The sequence below is a fragment of the Macaca nemestrina genome, chromosome 2, assembly GCF_043159975.1.
Source record: "Macaca nemestrina isolate mMacNem1 chromosome 2, mMacNem.hap1, whole genome shotgun sequence".
NCBI classification, from domain to species: Eukaryota; Metazoa; Chordata; class Mammalia; order Primates; family Cercopithecidae; genus Macaca; species Macaca nemestrina.
The window spans coordinates 182,334,741-182,352,493 of NC_092126.1; the positions used below are offsets into that span (position 1 = coordinate 182,334,741).

A 17,753-nucleotide genomic window follows, 5' to 3' on the forward strand; every position below is an offset into this window, starting at 1 on the left:
AAAAGGGCACAGGAACCAACCCAAAAGAGCTCCCGTTGCCAATGCTGGAACAATTTGTTAAACAAAATCAGTAAGGACAGCATGGGATTATAACCAAATAAAAAATAAATATGCATCTATATTTATATAAATAGCTGAGTTAGTAAATGAATGAATAAATAATACACGGTGGATACGGGACAATTATATCTTAGAAAAAATCCAATTAATAAATGAAAAGGAATAAGGGAAATATAAAACCACCAGTAGAACACTTGTTTGTGATCATTGCAGTCAAAGTCCACTGACAGATGCTAAATTTAATGAGTAAAAATTTAAGAGAAACAAAATACATGCATAATCTCAAAGTCTCTAGCATAAAATATGTATTAATTATGAAAAGAAAAGTAGTAACTTTGCAGTGGAGAAACCTTGTAGACATCACTTTAACCAAGTTATCAAAATGGACATCACCAATAATAAGACATATTGACATAACACACCCCTTCATATCATGCACTGAGAAGTACCACATCACTTCTGCAGTATTCTTTCCAATAATATGTAATCTCAGTAGAGAAAAATGAGACAAATCCAGTTACAAAATAATTGACCAGTACTCTTTAGAAGTATCAAGGTCGGCCGGATGCAGTGGCTTACACCCGTAGTCCCAGCACTTTGGGAGGCCGAGGCGGGTGGATCACGACATCAAGAGATCAAGACCATCCTGGCCAACATGGTGAAACCCTGTCTCTACTAAAAATTCAAAAATTAGCTGGGTGTGGTGGCACGCGCCTATAACCTCAGCAACTGGGAGGGCTGAGGCAGGAGAATCGCTTGAACCCAGGAGGTGGAGGTTGCAGTGAGCGAGATTGTGCCACTGCACTCCAGCCTGGTGACAGAGCGAGACTCTGTCTAAAAAAAAAAAAGTATCAAGGTCAGGAAAAACAAGAAAAGACTAAGGAATTGTAGGATCCTGTAACAGAAAAAGGATATTAATGGAAAAGTGAAATCAAAATGAAATCTGTAGTTTAGTTAATACTATTATGCCAGTGTTAATTTTTTAGTTTTGGTCATTGTATTATGGTTGTATATGATAAGATTAGGGGAATTTGGGCAAGGTTGATTTCTTTCAACTCTTTTGTAAGGCTAAAATTATCTTGAAAACAATAGTAAGTTTTAAAATGCTATGTTTATTTTTATAGGCGGTTGGTAATATACATGTAGCTTGTATATCTCTGCCAAATAGTTCTAGAAAGAAAAGAATTTATTAAGAAGCTATGGCATACTCATCTACACACCTGTGCACATGCATGCACATACGCAGGTTTGGCCAGAGGCTAATCTTTTATTCAAAAGGCCTTTAGAAAGCCACATTAGTGTTAAAGTATAAGACTTCATCTCTATGTATAATGTCAACATTTTGCATCCTAATTATATTGTATATATTTATATATTTTCCATTTAATGGAATTACATTATTATAAATGTAGCTTCTTTTAAATTTTATTTCCTCATATTCATTACATTTTTTGATCATTTTGAACTGCAAAATTGTTATATTCTTCTTTAATTCTGTAGTCCATATCTGTAAACAGTACTTCAAGTTAATCTTTGACCATTGTTTATACAATATCTTTTCATCACAAGTATTATTTTAGTTTGGTTATATCTATAGAAAATCTAAAAGTATAGATATGACTCATAGGGATTTTTAAAGTCACATTTTCTCTTACAGTAGACTTGTAAGAGAAGTCTTTGTTTTGACTTTGTTCTTTTGAAAGTTACGATGTTTGAGACCATTTTCCTTGCCACTTTCTGCCAGCCCTCAAACACAGATGCAGCCAAGCCTACTTACACCTTCCTGCAGAAGCAAAGTAGTGGTTGCTACTCCCTTTCTATTACATCTAATCCAGATGAAGAGTGGCGAGAAGTCAGGCACACTGGACCTGTTCAGAAGTATGTACTGTCATAGCATGTTTGTAATAGATGGGCATATTAGTAGTTTGTATTCGTGTTGCTGCTTTTCAGTAGTTTAACTTTTGAAATGTTTTAAGTTTTACTTTCATGCTGATAGTAATGGAAATAGGGGTTTTTTAAAAAGAAATTATGAGGAAGTTAAAAAATGTATTAAGAAAACAATAGGTGCCATTTTACTTACTTTTATGTCAGTAAGACATAAATGGCAGCCAAAGTGTCGTATTTGGTAAGATTAAAGTGTTTATTAAAAATATTTGAATAGCAATGTATGATTTAAAAAATTCTACATTCCTTATCTGAATATATGATAGGGAAAATGAAATTGCTTTCTAAAATATGCTTCAATTTAAGGTACTTTGGAGTTTGTTACAAGTTCTCTTTCGGAAATTGCTTCTTTGTTCATATTTCATCCATGTCTTCTCATGGTGCTAAGACAGAATATGGAGTCTGTGCATTTGATGGTGATTTCTATACCTCCATGTGATTCTATTTCTTTGTTTTGAAGAAAGACACTTGAAAGAAAGACTAGGATAGGAAAATAGCCAGTAAAATAGAAACTATCATATTAGCACTTTAAATTTACATTTTCTTTTTTGATTTAGGTGCCATGGTACTAAGATTAAATCAATGTGGATAACTCTTACCATTCTGAACCTTTCTGGTGCAAGAAGTACATATTATACCTTCATTACTGACTACATTTTTCATTGAATATTGCTCTACCTATTCCAAGATTATAGCCAGGAATTCGCAACTGGTCTTATTTCTAAGCTTTAAGAGAGAATGCCAGCAGAAGGATGACTAATTAGTTGTCATCTCTTCTCTACTACTTTCTGGTTGTGATTAAATTGTTTGCTTCCTTTATAGTCTCTTAAGTTGTATGTGGCAGGCACTTTGTTATGGGGAGACTTCCTCCTCAGCTCCCATGTTACTTCTTTTTTGCCCTGCTGCTGGTATAGCTTAGCCACCAGGAGCAGCGCACAATTTTTGACTGCTAGCTTTTCTGAAAGGAAGTGAACTAGTCTTGAGGATTCAAACTTAGAAAATGGAGAAAGGAAAAGCTATATTTATTGTATCAGTTTATTGAAAGTTAAAAATTATGAAGAAGAGAAGCATCTTCAATGATATAACTGATTGTGAGATAAAACCTATTGATTAGAGACTAATTGAGATAGTAGCCTATTGAGAATAGCCCACATGGAAAGTATTGGAAAAGAAAAGATAATACTCAATGGGAGTACCATTAGTAGCTTGTGAGGATAAAGGAAGGAAAATATCATTGTTTATGCCAGGTCAAATGTTTTTTACCCTACAGATTTGAGTTACAGAATACCACTGCCCAGTTATTGTTTCATATAAGAAATCTCTTAGATAATAGGATATTCAACATCAATATATTTTAACTTTATTTTTACTTTTAAGGTTGATTGTATATCCTCCACCACCTACTAAGGGGGGATTAGGAGTAACTAATGAAGATCTGGAGTGTTTAGAAGAAGGAGAGTTTCTTAATGATGTAATCATTGATTTTTACCTTAAGTAAGTACAATGATAAATGATCCTATGTTTTACAGATTTCACTGAGAAACTTAAAATAAATGTTTTTATCTCTGAATTATTTTAAATCCTGTTAAAAGTAACCTGCCAAGATTTCAGATTTGGAAAATTTTTGCTTACCAAGGTTTTCTAGAATTGACTAATTCAGTTTCATTGCTTTACTTACTGTGGATGCTATACAGTTAAGAAGAGTTGCTACATTTTTGTTTTTTTTTTTCTTTAGCTTTTGTTAGTTTTTGATATACATTTCTTTAACTATTGCATTATGGTGGTGAAAGAAGTTACTTACAAATTACAAATCATTTTGGGAACTAAAAAAAAGCAGCTCTATTTAGATATCTGTTGTATCTTTTTTTTTTTTTTTTTTGAGACGGAGTCTCACTCTTGTCACCCAGGCTGGAGTGCAGTGGCACAGTCTCGGCACACTGCAACCTCCACCTCCTGGGTTCAAGTTATTTTCCTGCCTCAGCCTCCTGAGTAGCTGGGATTACAGGTGCCCGCCATCACACCTGGCTAATGTTTGTACTTTTAGTAGAGATGGGGTTTCATGTTGGCCGGGCTGCTCTTCAACTTCTGACCTCAGGTGATCTGCCCGCCTTGGCCTCCCTTAAGCACTCTAAGAGTTAGCTATCATTTTAAGAATCCATATCACTTAATTTCTACCCCCCCTCCCCCCAGTTTTTGTATGGCCAGAGCTGCAGGAATTGGTATGAAAACATTTAAAACTTTATGCAAAGGAAATTTGCTTCTAGCCGTCATTTCTTACTGTAGCTCTAGACCTAGATTCCCAACTGTTGATGGAGATATCTCCTAATTATTTTACACATCTCTCCCAAACCAAATTTACTATAATCTTATCTAAGCTCTATTGTTTTACTAATAATACTAGTAATCTTTATTCCAGTGACTCAGGTCAAAATCTCATATTATATTTGCAGACATTGTAGATTTCATCTTTAGGAATTAAATGTGAGTCTCTTTTATATCTTCCATGTTTCTTTTTGAACATATGGAATACAGCTATAATTATTTTAATATTCTTTTCTGCCAATTCTAACATCTCTGTCAGTTTTGGGTTCAATTGACTGATTTTTCTCTTCATTATGAGTCATTCCTTTGTGCTTTTGCATGTCTGGTAATTTTTTGATTGGGTGCTGGATATTTTTGTATTTATAAATATGCTTGAATTTTGTTTTGGAACACAGTAAAACTATTTGGAAAATGTTTTGATGCCTTTAAGATTTGTTAGATGAGGCCAATAACTTAATCTTACTACTGAGGAAAGACCTTTTTGAGTACTCTACCCAATGTCTCAGGAATTACGAAGTGTCCAGTTTCGCTGATAGGAACAGGCACCATTCTTGGTCTCTGTGAATACTTGGTATCATTCTTTCTAATCTTTTTGAGTAGTTCTTTCCCTATCCCTGGGTACTTTCCTCACGTACATTCAGGGATTAATACTCTCCTAAATACTTGAAGAGGACTCTCTGCAGCTGTCTGGAGTTCTCTGTATAGCTGTTTCCTTTCTAGTATTCTGATCTGCAAACTCTAGCTACTCCATTTTTAAAAAACAATCACACATTTTCAAGCCTGCATAAACTATAAAGAATAGCAGAGTTTTCTATTATGAAGGGGTTAGTTACTAAGCGATTGAATTATAAGCTTATATGGAAGGATTGTTTTAGTACAGAAATGGACTAAGAATTTAGAGATGAATCATATCACACAGTTATTAACATTTTTCTAGATTTATTTAGCAGTGTCATCATTTCACTTTTATATTTGAGTATATGATTATTTGATTAATATTTTCTACCCTCACTCCTCTGGATTATAGGCTCTACAGGGGCAGGTACTTTATTTTTCCCCTCTTGTTTTGTGTCTCTAGTGTAAACATGGAGTTTGGCACATGTTAGGAATTTTTAAAGTTTTTAATTTTTTTTTAATTTTTGAGACAGAGTCTCACTCTGTCACCCAGGCTGGAGTGCAGTGATGTGATCTCAGCTCACTGCAACCTCTGCCTCCCGGGTTCAAGTGATTCTGCTGCCTCAGCCCTCTGAGTAGCTGGGACCACAGGCACACACCACCACACCCAGCTAATTTTTGTATTTTTAGTAGAGACAGGGTTTCACCATGTTGGTCAGAATGGTCTCAATCTCTTGACCTCGTGATCTGCCTGCCTTGGCCTCCCAAAGTGCTGGGATTACAGGCGTGAGCTACCATGCCGGGCCACATGTTAGGAATTTGATAAATATTTGTTAAGTAAATGAATGAATAAGTGGGTGATTTCTGCTTTACATGATGGAAGGCTAGGTAACTAACCAAACTGAAAGCTGAAATTAGAGGAAACTGCAAGATTGCTTTGAATCAAAATAGATAAAAAACAAAGATTTCCAGAACACATAAGGCAATTGGGGGAAGACCAAGTAAAATCTAAAAATAATTTACTTTTGTGGGGTTACTGCTTTACAGGTATCTTATATTGGAGAAGGCATCAGATGAACTTGTTGAACGAAGTCACATTTTTAGTAGCTTTTTCTATAAATGCTTGACAAGAAAGGAAAATAATTTAACAGAAGATAATCCAAATCTTTCGTAAGTTAATCCTCTAATGTACTTAAGTTTTAAGAGAAAATATACTATTTTTATGCACCTAGTAAAGTGGCTTCTTCATAGTATTTCCTAGAGTAGGCAGTACTACCATTTGTGCAGGTCCTGGGTCTGTTTGCCACGAGAGCCATTTCTCATTCTTCCACTGTTTTGCTGCCCGTGACAGGGAGGCTGACACTTGCAGTCTGCATTTCCAATTGCTTGTCCCCGGGGGAAATCCTGGAAGTTGGAGGGCAAGGAAGAAAGCAGCTAGGTTATTTCTTCCCTACTCCCTTTGCACTGGGAAATGATTCTGACAGTGGCTGTATTTCCTCTGTGAGTCCACCTCTCACAGGACAGTCCTGCTATAACTCCAGCTTCCATCTGGAGGTACTGCTTCTTCTCTTTGCCCTCTACCCTACAGGTATAGCAGTTTCCTCCTCTGCTAATCTTTGGCTGTCTCACTGTCCCCGTTTTTGGCTTTATGTATTTTTGTTTTTCTTTTTTTGTCAATGCTGTAGCCAATTTCCTGCATTACATTCTATGTGTTATATAGGGTTGTTTTTGTTTTCCTGGTTGGACCCCCAATGACAGACTATTTAATTAAACCTATGCTACATTATATGAAATACCATATTTGTTTGCATAACGTAGCTGATTTTTGCCCAAGTATTTTTTTGGTTAATACTAAAACTGTGGAGCAGTGGCTAGGGATAGGCAAAAAGGAGGTATTTCTTAGACAGTAGAAACTTGGATAGTTGTTGCAACATAAGGCATTTCTCCCCTTTCCCCATACTTAACAATTTGTATGATAATCTGAGTAGACTCATGATAAAACTGAATTGTTATTTTAAAAGTTAGCATAAACATTTCTCTACTGTTTTACAATTTACAATTCCATTTATTGACATTATTTCAGTTTTTCCTATCATGACGGTACCTTTTGATAGGGCATATAAACTATATCCCAGTTTTTCAGATGAGGAAGCAGTCTAATGAAGATTAATAAATTTTACTTAAGATGAACAGCTAGTGAATGGCAGAACTGGTTGGTACTTAAATCTTTACCTTTTAACTTCTAATCCAAAGTTTTTATTGTACTAGATTGCTTTAAAAAAATGGCTATGACAGTTTGATTCATCTCATTAAAATAATAGGAATAATAAACAAGTTAGAAGAGGATTAATGGATAAACTGCTTGAATTTGATATATTGTTGGAGAAAGAGGGTAGGAATAGAGAGACTAATTAATATTTATTGAGTGCCTGCTAGGAACTAAGACAGTGAACATAAAGTTATTTGATTCTACAGTATTATTGTCATTGTCTTTATAAATTGAAGCTTAAAGAAGTTATATAAGTTTTTCAAAGTTGGATATAGCTTTCCAGTTTCAAAGTTCAGCTCTTTCTGTTGTTCATAGTGTTGTGACTGTATAATTAATGGTCTAAATTGGTACGCTTGTGAGAAAAATAGGAGGCTCTGTCAGTGGGTACACTAGACAACGAGTGCGTATACCAGGGCTTTCCTAGACAGACTGGGATGTATGATCAGCTCCATTTTTAGAGTCTTTATAGGTCTAGAATTTGTCCTGATGGACAAGACCTGCCAGGATCAATTAAGGAGAAAACTGCAATTTGAAAATATTTCTGATAATCAGGGCTAGTGGAGAGGGATATATGGAAGGGGGAGATTTATTAAATAAATTAGATAACATTTCTGATGCTCTCCTGTTCTGTTTTATGTATGCAGATTTAATGATTGGTACTATGCACTTAATCTCATGTTTTATTTTAAGATTATTCAATGTAGAGATTGTGAATTTTGTATACTCACCTTCCTACTAAGGAAATGAAAGTAGATAGATTCTGCTATATTACAGAGTTTTTTCAAAAAACAGATATTATGTACCTGATTATTATGTACATAATAAATATAAAGTTACGTGAGTGGCATCCTCTAGGGTAAGATGCATAAGATACTAACATACACATGCACACGCACACACCATGCACACGAATGTGTGAATACTAATGCTTGGTCTGTTAAGCATTCACACAACTTGATATATCAGACCGAGCATTAGTGTTTACACAAAGAATCTCTACAAATCAGTTTTTAAAAGTCATCAGAGCAGCAAGAGATATGAATTTTAACGGCCAATAAATCCACACCAAAAGGCTCAAACTACTAGTGTTAAGAAGTCACAGCTTCCTTACTATACTTTATGAGATCCCGCAAGATCTGGCTTCTTTCCATCTCCTTAAACTCATCTCATAACATTGTTTCCTCTCGTTTACCATACTGACGTTCAACCTACCTCCTTTCCACTTTCAAACGTGCTGACCTCTTTCCTATTTTCTGCCTGAAACAACTTATCCTGGCATTTAAAAAATTTGTTTCACAGCATGATCTCTAATCATTTTATTCGTTTGTTTGCTTCTTCATTTTCTGTTTCTCATTTGAAGCTACATGAAGTTAGGGACTTATCTGTCTTATTTTCCACTCTATCCCCAGTGCCTTGTTCAGTGCTTGGAACATACTAGGAACTCAAAATACGAGATGATAACAGTGCCTGTTATTGATTACTGAGATAACTGTTGGACATTTAGTTGAAGGTTTTCTACACAGTTAGGAACTGAGAATAGGAGATTATGTTTGGCCCCTATATTCTGCCCTATCCTCCTTGCCTCATTCTATGTCTAATACATTCTCAATCAAATAAGGTTAGCATAATCAGGAAATGGACCAAATACCAATATAAAACCAGATGTCTGTCCTTAAGATTTTCAAATAGAAAACAAATTAACAGACTATGCACTAGTTGAAAGTAATTGTTTATAGTCATTATAATGGTTGGGTCCTTCTGAAACGAGAAAATTCAATAAACATATGACTTTGATTTTTTTGTGTGGTTAATCTTCCACATAGTGTCTAATTGCTGTCAAATCTTTTAGCTCATTCTGGATCCTATGTTACTCCTAATGTTTACCCATATGGTTTTGTTTAGATATTATTCAGATGAACAAGATGGGGCAATGATTTCAGTTTCCTGTATGACTTGATAAAAATTATATAACAACGTAATGGTTTGCCTTTTTTTCCCCTGCAATAAGAGTTCCATCCAAGGGACTGAGCCAGAAGTCACATGCCACCTTTATCCCCCTGTTAAATGTCATTTTCTTCCTTCCTAAAACCTTTCTTTTGACAGTCAAACTTGGTTTTGTATCCTTCTTTTTTAACTCCCCTGATTAGGTAAAGAAAATAAACTAGTGTTTGTGTGTATGCAAGCCAACCCTGTTCAAGGTGGCTGTATCAGATGCTTTAATAACGGGGTCCCCAGCCCCTGGGCTTCAGACTGGTACCAGTCCATGGCCTGTTAGGAGCCAGGCCACTCAGCAGGAGGTGAGCGAGCATTACCGCCTGAGCTCTGCCTCCTGTCAGATCAGTGGTAGCATTAGATTCTCACAGGAGCACGAACCCTGTTTTGAACAGTGCGTGTGAGGGATCTAGGTTGCGTGCTCCTTATGAGAATCTAACTAATTCCTGATGATCTGAATGATCAATATGAAACTGTCCCCTTGTCCCTGGAAAAATTGTCTTCCACAAAACTGGTCCCTGGTGCCAAAAAGGTTGGGGACTTACTGCTTTACCATAATTCCTTTGTACCTCTTATGACATATTTTAGTTATTTGTTACAGTTTTTTCTGCCCATATTAGATTATGAATCCTTCTAGGGCAGTGTAGGTGACTTTCATTATTTGTTTTTAGGAACCTAATACATATTTGTTGAAGAAATAAAAGGAAAGATGGATGAGTAGTAGGTACCTTTAACGTTGTCCTGTAGTTTCCTTGTGTATGAAAGGAAGGGAGATGAATTTTATTTTAAAGAATCTGAGAATAAAAGCCTCATTTTTTCCCCTCCTCCATTAAGATTTTTAATTCAATTAAATTAACTGATTAATTTATTTTTTAGAGATGGGGTCTTGCCTCGTTACCCAGGCCAGAGTGCGGTGGTGTGATCACAGCCTCAAACTCCTGAGATTAAGCAATCCTCCTGAGTAGCTGGGACTGACTGTTGGTGTATGTCACCACTCTGGCTAATTTTCTTTATATTTTTAGTGACAGAAGTCTCACTATGTTGCCCAGTCTAGCTTTGAACTCCTGATCTCAAGTGATCCTCCCACCTTAGCATCCCAAGTAGCTGGAATCACAGGCATGAGCCACCACACTCAGCCCATTGAGTTTTAAAACCTCCCTAATGACAGATATAACAGTTGGAGAATTCTGTTAAGGTTTAATGACAGTGTTTTATATCATGCCTAGCTGGAGCTAAGCAAAATAAACAGATTTAACTGTGTTTATACTAAGTTGCACGGCAGGTTTTGGAATCTAAAAAGCATTTAATAAATTGCTGCCTTATTCTGTCCATTTCATTATTGTTTATAGTTATTAAATTTAAGAATAACCAGGGGTTACTATAAGGGGATACATTTATAATGTGTTAAATATTATATATCTTAAAGAAGATGACTAAATAAACTAAATTTAAGATATTACAGTATATAAAAATGGCTCTTGAAGTCCCTGACTTAAATGAAAAAATTTTTACATATCTTTCATATTCTCAGAATGGCACAGAGAAGACATAAAAGAGTAAGAACATGGACTCGTCACATAAACATTTTTAATAAAGATTACATCTTTGTACCTGTAAATGAGTCGTAAGTATTTCAGATTATTTAAGAACGTATTGGAAAGAATTCAGAAAAAAATTGTATGGTGTTTTTAGATTCATAATCAGTAAAAATTATGGGCACATACATCTCAGGTATTATTTTATTTTATTTTTTATAAAAGTAGCTAAGGCAATGAATTCCTTATCTTGGATTTTGGTTTGACAATGGTTATGTTGTAAAAGTAGTGAAAAAAAAAATAAAGTGACAAATGACCACAAGACTATAATGACTGAGACATTGAATGTTTTTTTGTTTGGATTAAGGAAAAAATTTTCTAAATAAAAGAAATATTTTTGATTGAATCTTCAAATACTTAAGAAAACAAACTGTTCGGCTGGGCGCGGTGGCTCAAGCCTGTAATCCCAGCACTTTGGGAGGCCGAGACAGGCAGATCATGAGGTCAGGAGATTTAGACCATCCTGGCTAACCCGGTGAAACCCCGTCTCTACTAAAAAATACAAAAAACTAGCCGGGCGAGGTGGCAGACGCCTGTAGTCCCAGCTACTCGGGAGGCTGAGGCAGGAGAATGGCATAAACCCAGGAGGCGGAGTTTGCAGTGAGCTGAGATCCGGCCACTGCACTCCAGCCTGGGTGACAGAGCGAGACTCCGTCTTAAAAAAAACAAAAACAAAAACAAAACTCTTCAAGCACCAATACGAAAAAAATAATGCTATGAGTCTATTTATTAAGGCAGGTCCTTAATAGGAAACACTGATTGTATGAAAGTAAATTAAATTTGAATTACTCATCTGTTACCCTAAATAGTGTTACTTATGCCTTGGTAACTCTGGATATTTAATTAGTGTTGGTATGTATGCTCTATGTTATAATGAGATATCACAGTGGATGTCTTCAAAATTAATAGGAAATATTATTCTCACTTGCTCAGATGTATCTCTAGAATGTATTATATGTTGTTTAGACTTTGCATGGTATTAAGATTGTAGTTCTTTTTCCACAGGTCTCACTGGTATCTCGCAGTCATTTGTTTTCCCTGGTTAGAAGAAGCTGTGTATGAAGATTTTCCACAAACTGTATCCCAGCAGTCCCAGGCTCAGCAGTCCCAAAATGACAACAAAACAATAGGTGACATCCATAACGTAGATGGTGTTTTTAATAATGATGACAATAATATAATGGTTACAGGCAAGAAAATGAAGTTAATGGTAGTGTAGTTATTTATTATCATTAAACCTACTTTAGCAGGATGAATAAAAAATCTGAAATTTGTAATGATAGACTCATGTATAGACAAAATATAATTCTGAAGTTGTATTCTTATATCAAGTTTTATTATGGCACTTAAAAATTACTACTTATCGATCTTATGAAATATTTCAAACATACAAAAAGTATAACTAATATGACCAACATCAATACCTGTTTCACCTGGATTAAGAAATTAAAACTTTTCCGATATAATAATAATAATCTCCTCTGTGACCACTCCCATTTCACTTTCTTTAATCCAGAAGTAACCACTACCCTAAATTTTATGTTTATTCCATAATGTATGGAATAATATGTACTATTATTTCCATTGACATTTTTTGCTTGTTTTAACTTAAAAAAATTGACAGATAAAATTGCATGTATTTACTATGTACAACATACTTTTTTTTTTTTTTAAGAGATGTTGTCTTGGTGTAGTGCAGTGGCTCAATTACAGCTCACTGCAACCTTGAACTCCTGGGCTCAAGTAATCCTCCTGCCTTACCCTCCTGATTAGTCAGGACTACAGGGTTGCACCACTTTACCTGGCTTATTTTTAAATTTTTTCTTTTGTGAAGATAGGATCTCACTATGTTGCCCAGGTGGGTCTGGAACTCCTGGCCTCAAGCAGTCCTCACACCTCAGACTCCTATAGTATTGGGATTACAGGCGTGAGCCACCACATGTGGCTACAGCATGATATTTTGAAATATATATACGTTGTGGAATGACAAAATCTAGCTAATTAATAGTATTATAACATTTTAAAAAATACACTAGGTTTGCTAACATGACTAAGAATTCATGCCATTGATTTCCAGGCAATGCTTGAAATCCCCCATTTTTACTTAATCTAATTTCTTGTAGACTCTATTAATTTGGTTAGGTAATATAGGATCTCTTATAATTCTTCCACGAGTTTTCTTACAAGCCAGAATCTAAAGTAAATAAGCCTACTTTCTTTAAGAAAAAAGTAACAAAATTAAGTGTTTTATAGCTGTAGCCTAGGCAGTAAGCTGATTGAAAAATAGCTGTTACCATTAATACTGGCCAAAACTGATGTGGGGAAAAAGACAAACTGATGAAGCAACTGATTATGTTTAAATATCTTGAAACCTCTTAAGCCTGAGATGTGTACTTACACAAAACTGTATGGTCATAGTTAGAAGCACCATTGTTAGGCAGATTAACTAACTACCTTCTGCATTAAATAGCAGACATTTTGATTAATGAGCTGTTTTTGAATATTATCTTTTTATAGAGAATTTGCCTAGCTAACTGGTATTTCAGATCATGGCTCTGGGGTTTACCTGTTATTTGATAACAGCCAACTATTGTCAGTTTTATCTGTTGATTGAATTTTATTCATAACATTGATCATGAAAAAAATTAAATCTCAAGTATTTTTACTGTGCATCCAGTAACTGCATGAAAATTATAATTTTAAGCTTTTCTAAGTTACCTGTATAAAAAATACAATAAACATTCATAATTGCTTAATTATTTCTAACTAGATAATGATCTACATACTACTTCGACACTGTCTTTGAGTGCAGAGGATTCCCAAGTAAGTGTGTTCTTCACAGATGGGAAGAAAACTCATGAATATAATAATGTTATCTATAAAATAGAGCATAGCTAGGTGGACTCTACTGGCCCATCATTAGATTGTGCTGCTTTGTGATTCTTTTGACAGTTTTTGTGGGACTGGGGAAGAGAACAAAATACATTATTATTCTTATATCTGTTTAGCTTGCTTTAACTTTCTAGATTATTTAGTAGTTTATCTGATGTTCATCTTGGTTAACTACTTTTCTAATTTCTAAGGATCAGATTTACTTTTATTCTTTTTTATGTCAGTAATTTTTTGAACTTAGGTAATTAATCCTCTTAAGCACATTGTATATTCTACTTTATTTTCTTTCTTCCTTTTTTTTTTTTTTTTTTTGTGATGGAGTCTTGCTGTCACCCAGGCTGGAGTGCAGTGGTACGATTGCGGCTCACTGCAACCTACCCCCGCTGGATTCAAGCGATTCTCCTGCCTGGCCTCTCGAGTAGCTGGGACACAGGTGCTCACCAGCATGCACGGCTAATTTTTGTATTTTTTTTTTTTAAATAGAGATGGGGTTTCACCATGTTGGCCAGACTTGTCTCTCACTCCTGACCTCAGGTGATCTGCCTGCCTGGGCCTCCCAAAGTGCTGAGATTAGAGGCGTGAGCCACTGAGCCCTGCCAGAAAATTCTTTGTAAAAATCATTCAAGGTAGACTCAAAGTGAATCCGTGTAACTCCTTAGGCTAAAACAGTTATCATTAACTCTTCTTTATTTGGCGCTCCAAACTGATCTGCGTAGCCTAGGTTCAGTGTTCTAAATTGATTAAGATTGCCATTTAATGATTTTTTTTTTTTGGCATGTACAGATAGCAGCAGACTCCCTGGCACAGGCCTATGTCTTTACTGTCACTGATATGAAGTGTCACTTCTTTTTTTTTTTTTTTTTTCTCTTAAGTCCTTGTTTTATTTTATCTCATCCAACAGGATTTCTTTTTCTTGAACCAGTCATTTCATCTGGCTTCCCTGGTGTCTCTGCTTTTTGTTTTTTTGTTGTTTTTTTTTTAATTTATTTATTATTATTATACTTTAAGTTGTAGGGTACATGTGCATAACGTGCAGGTTTGTTACATATGTATACTTGTGCCATGTTGGTGTGCTGCACCCATCAACTCGTCATTTACATCAGGTATAACTCCCAATGCAATCCCTCCCCCCTCCCCCCTCCCCCCTCCCCATGATAGGCCCCGGTGTGTGATGTTCCCCTTCCTGAGTCCAAGTGATCTCATTGTTCAGTTCCCACCTATGAGTGAGAACATGCGGTGTTTGGTTTTCTGTTCTTGTGATAGTTTGCTAAGAATGATGGTTTCCAGCTGCATCCATGTCCCTACAAAGGACACAAACTCATCCTTTTTGATGGCTGCATAGTATTCCATGGTGTATATGTGCCACATTTTCTTAATCCAATCTGTCACTGATGGACATTTGGGTTGATTCCAAGTCTTTGCTATTGTGAATAGTGCTGCAATAAACATACGTGTGCATGTGTCTTTATAGCAGCATAATTTATAATCCTTTGGGTATATACCCAGTAATGGGATGGCTGGGTCATATGGTACATCTAGTTCTAGATCCTTGAGGAATCGCCATACTGTTTTCCATAATGGTTGAACTAGTTTACAATCCCACCAACAGTGTAAAAGTGTTCCTATTTCTCCACATCCTCTCCAGCACCTGTTGTTTCCTGACTTTTTAATGATCGCCATTCTAACTGGTGTGAGATGGTATCTCATTGTGGTTTTGATTTGCATTTCTCTGATGGCCAGTGATGATGAGCATTTTTTCATGTGTCTGTTGGCTGTATGAATGTCTTCTTTTGAGAAATGTCTGTTCATATCCTTTGCCCACTTTTTGATGGGGTTGTTTGTTTTTTTCTTGTAAATTTGTTTGAGTTCTTTGTAGGTTCTGGATATTAGCCCTTTGTCAGATGAGTAGATTGCAAAAATTTTCTCCCATTCTGTAGGTTGCCTGTTCACTCTGATGGTAGTTTCTTTTGCAGTGCAGAAGCTCTTTAGTTTAATGAGATCCCATTTGTCAATTTTGTCTTTTGCTGCCGTTGCTTTTGGTGTTTTAGACATGAAGTCTTTGCCCATGCCTATGTCCTGAATGGTACTACCTGGGTTTTCCTCTAGGATTTTTATGGTATTAGGTCTAACATTTAAGCCTCTAATCCATCTTGAATTAATTTTCGTATAAGGAGTAAGGAAAGGATCCAGTTTCAGCTTTCTACTTATGGCTAGCCAATTTTCCCAGCACCATTTATTAAATAGGGAATCCTTTCCCCATTTCTTGTTTCTCTGAGGTTTGTCAAAGATCAGATGGCTGTAGATGTGTGGTATTATTTCTGAGGACTCTGTTCTGTTCCATTGGTCTATATCTCTGTTTTGGTACCAGTACCATGCTGTTTTGGTTACTGTAGCCTTGTAGTATAGTTTGAAGTCAGGTAGCGTGATGCCTCCAGCTTTGTTCTTTTGACTTAGGATTGTCTTGGAGATGCGGGCTCTTTTTTGGTTCCATATGAACTTTAAAGCAGTTTTTTCCAATTCTGTGAAGAAACTCATTGGTAGCTTGATGGGGATGGCATTGAATCTATAAATTACCTTGGGCAGTATGGCCATTTTCACGATATTGATTCTTCCTATCCATGAGCATGGTATGTTCTTCCATTTGTTTGTGTCCTCTTTGATTTCACTGAGCAGTGGTTTGTAGTTCTCCTTGAAGAGGTCCTTTACATCCCTTGTCAGTTGGATTCCTAGGTATTTTATTCTCTTTGAAGCAATTGTGAATGGAAGTTCATTCCTGATTTGGCTCTCTGTTTGTCTGTTACTGGTGTATAAGAATGCTTGTGATTTTTGCACATTAATTTTGTATCCTGAGACTTTGCTGAAGTTGCTTATCAGCTTAAGGAGATTTTGGGCTGAGACAATGGGGTTTTCTAAATATACAATCATGTCATCTGCAAACAGGGACAATTTGACTTCTTCTTTTCCTAACTGAATACCCTTGATTTCTTTCTCTTGCCTAATTGCCCTAGCCAGAACTTCCAACACTATGTTGAATAGGAGTGGTGAGAGAGGGCATCCCTGTCTTGTGCCAGTTTTCAAAGGGAATTTTTCCAGTTTTTGCCCATTCAGTATGATATTGGCTGTGGGTTTGTCATAAATAGCTCTTATTATTTTGAGGTACGTTCCATCAGTACCGAATTTATTGAGCGTTTTTAGCATGAAGGGCTGTTGAATTTTGTCAAAAGCCTTTTCTGCATCTATTGAGATAATCATGTGGTTCTTGTCTTTGGTTCTGTTTATATGCTGGATTATGTTTATTGATTTGTGAATGTTGAACCAGCCTTGCATCCCAGGGATGAAGCCCACTTGATCATGGTGGATAAGCTTTTTGATGTGTTGCTGAATCCGGTTTGCCAGTACTTTATTGAGGATTTTTGCATCGATGTTCATCAGGGATATTGGTCTAAAATTCTCTTTTTTTGTTGTGTCTCTGCCAGGCTTTGGTATCAGGATGATGTTGGCCTCATAAAATGAGTTAGGGAGGATTCCCTCTTTTTCTATTGATTGGAATAGTTTCAGAAGGAATGGTACCAACTCCTCCTTGTACCTCTGGTAGAATTCAGCTGTGAATCCATCTGGTCCTGGACTTTTTTTGGTTGGTAGGCTACTAATTATTGCCTCAATTTCAGAGCCTGCTATTGGTCTATTCAGGAATTCAACTTCTTCCTGGTTTAGTCTTGGAAGAGTGTAAGTGTCCAGGAAATTATCCATTTCTTCTAGATTTTCCAGTTTATTTGCGTAGAGGTGTTTATAGTATTCTCTGATGGTAGTTTGTATTTCTGTGGGGTCGGTGGTGATATCCCCTTTATCATTTTTAATTGCGTCGATTTGATTCTTCTCTCTTTGAAGTGTCACTTCTTACGGAGAAAGGTTTCCTTTCCTGCTGTCACAGTGGCAAAACAGGAGCATTCCTTCTTGCCTCTAGGGCCAGATTTCTCAAATTGAGTTTGTTTGGATATTCATTCTGAGACACAGTTCATGATAAGCAGGATTCCAAGGCAATTAAGTTGGGCAAACTTTGTATA

The 17,753-nt window shown here is 36.1% G+C and overlaps 1 protein-coding gene across 9 annotated transcripts in view; it reads left to right on the top strand.

Annotated features, from left to right (window-relative positions):
- The window catches only part of LOC105477493 (SUMO specific peptidase 7), a 200,460-nt gene that overhangs the window by 176,535 nt on the left and 6,172 nt on the right, over positions 1–17,753 (top strand). For 8 of the 9 annotated variants that reach the window (XM_011734044.3, XM_011734042.3, XM_011734041.3 and 5 more), the window contains 6 exons: positions 1,805–1,938; positions 3,382–3,498; positions 5,989–6,111; positions 10,734–10,826; positions 11,803–11,927; positions 13,568–13,620. In XM_011734044.3, the coding sequence (XP_011732346.2) occupies positions 1,805–1,938; positions 3,382–3,498; positions 5,989–6,111; positions 10,734–10,826; positions 11,803–11,927; positions 13,568–13,620 (645 nt within the window). The remainder of the gene's footprint in view (positions 1–1,804; positions 1,939–3,381; positions 3,499–5,988; positions 6,112–10,733; positions 10,827–11,802; positions 11,928–13,567; positions 13,621–17,753) is intronic. The other variant, XM_011734045.3, reaches the window with a different exon arrangement.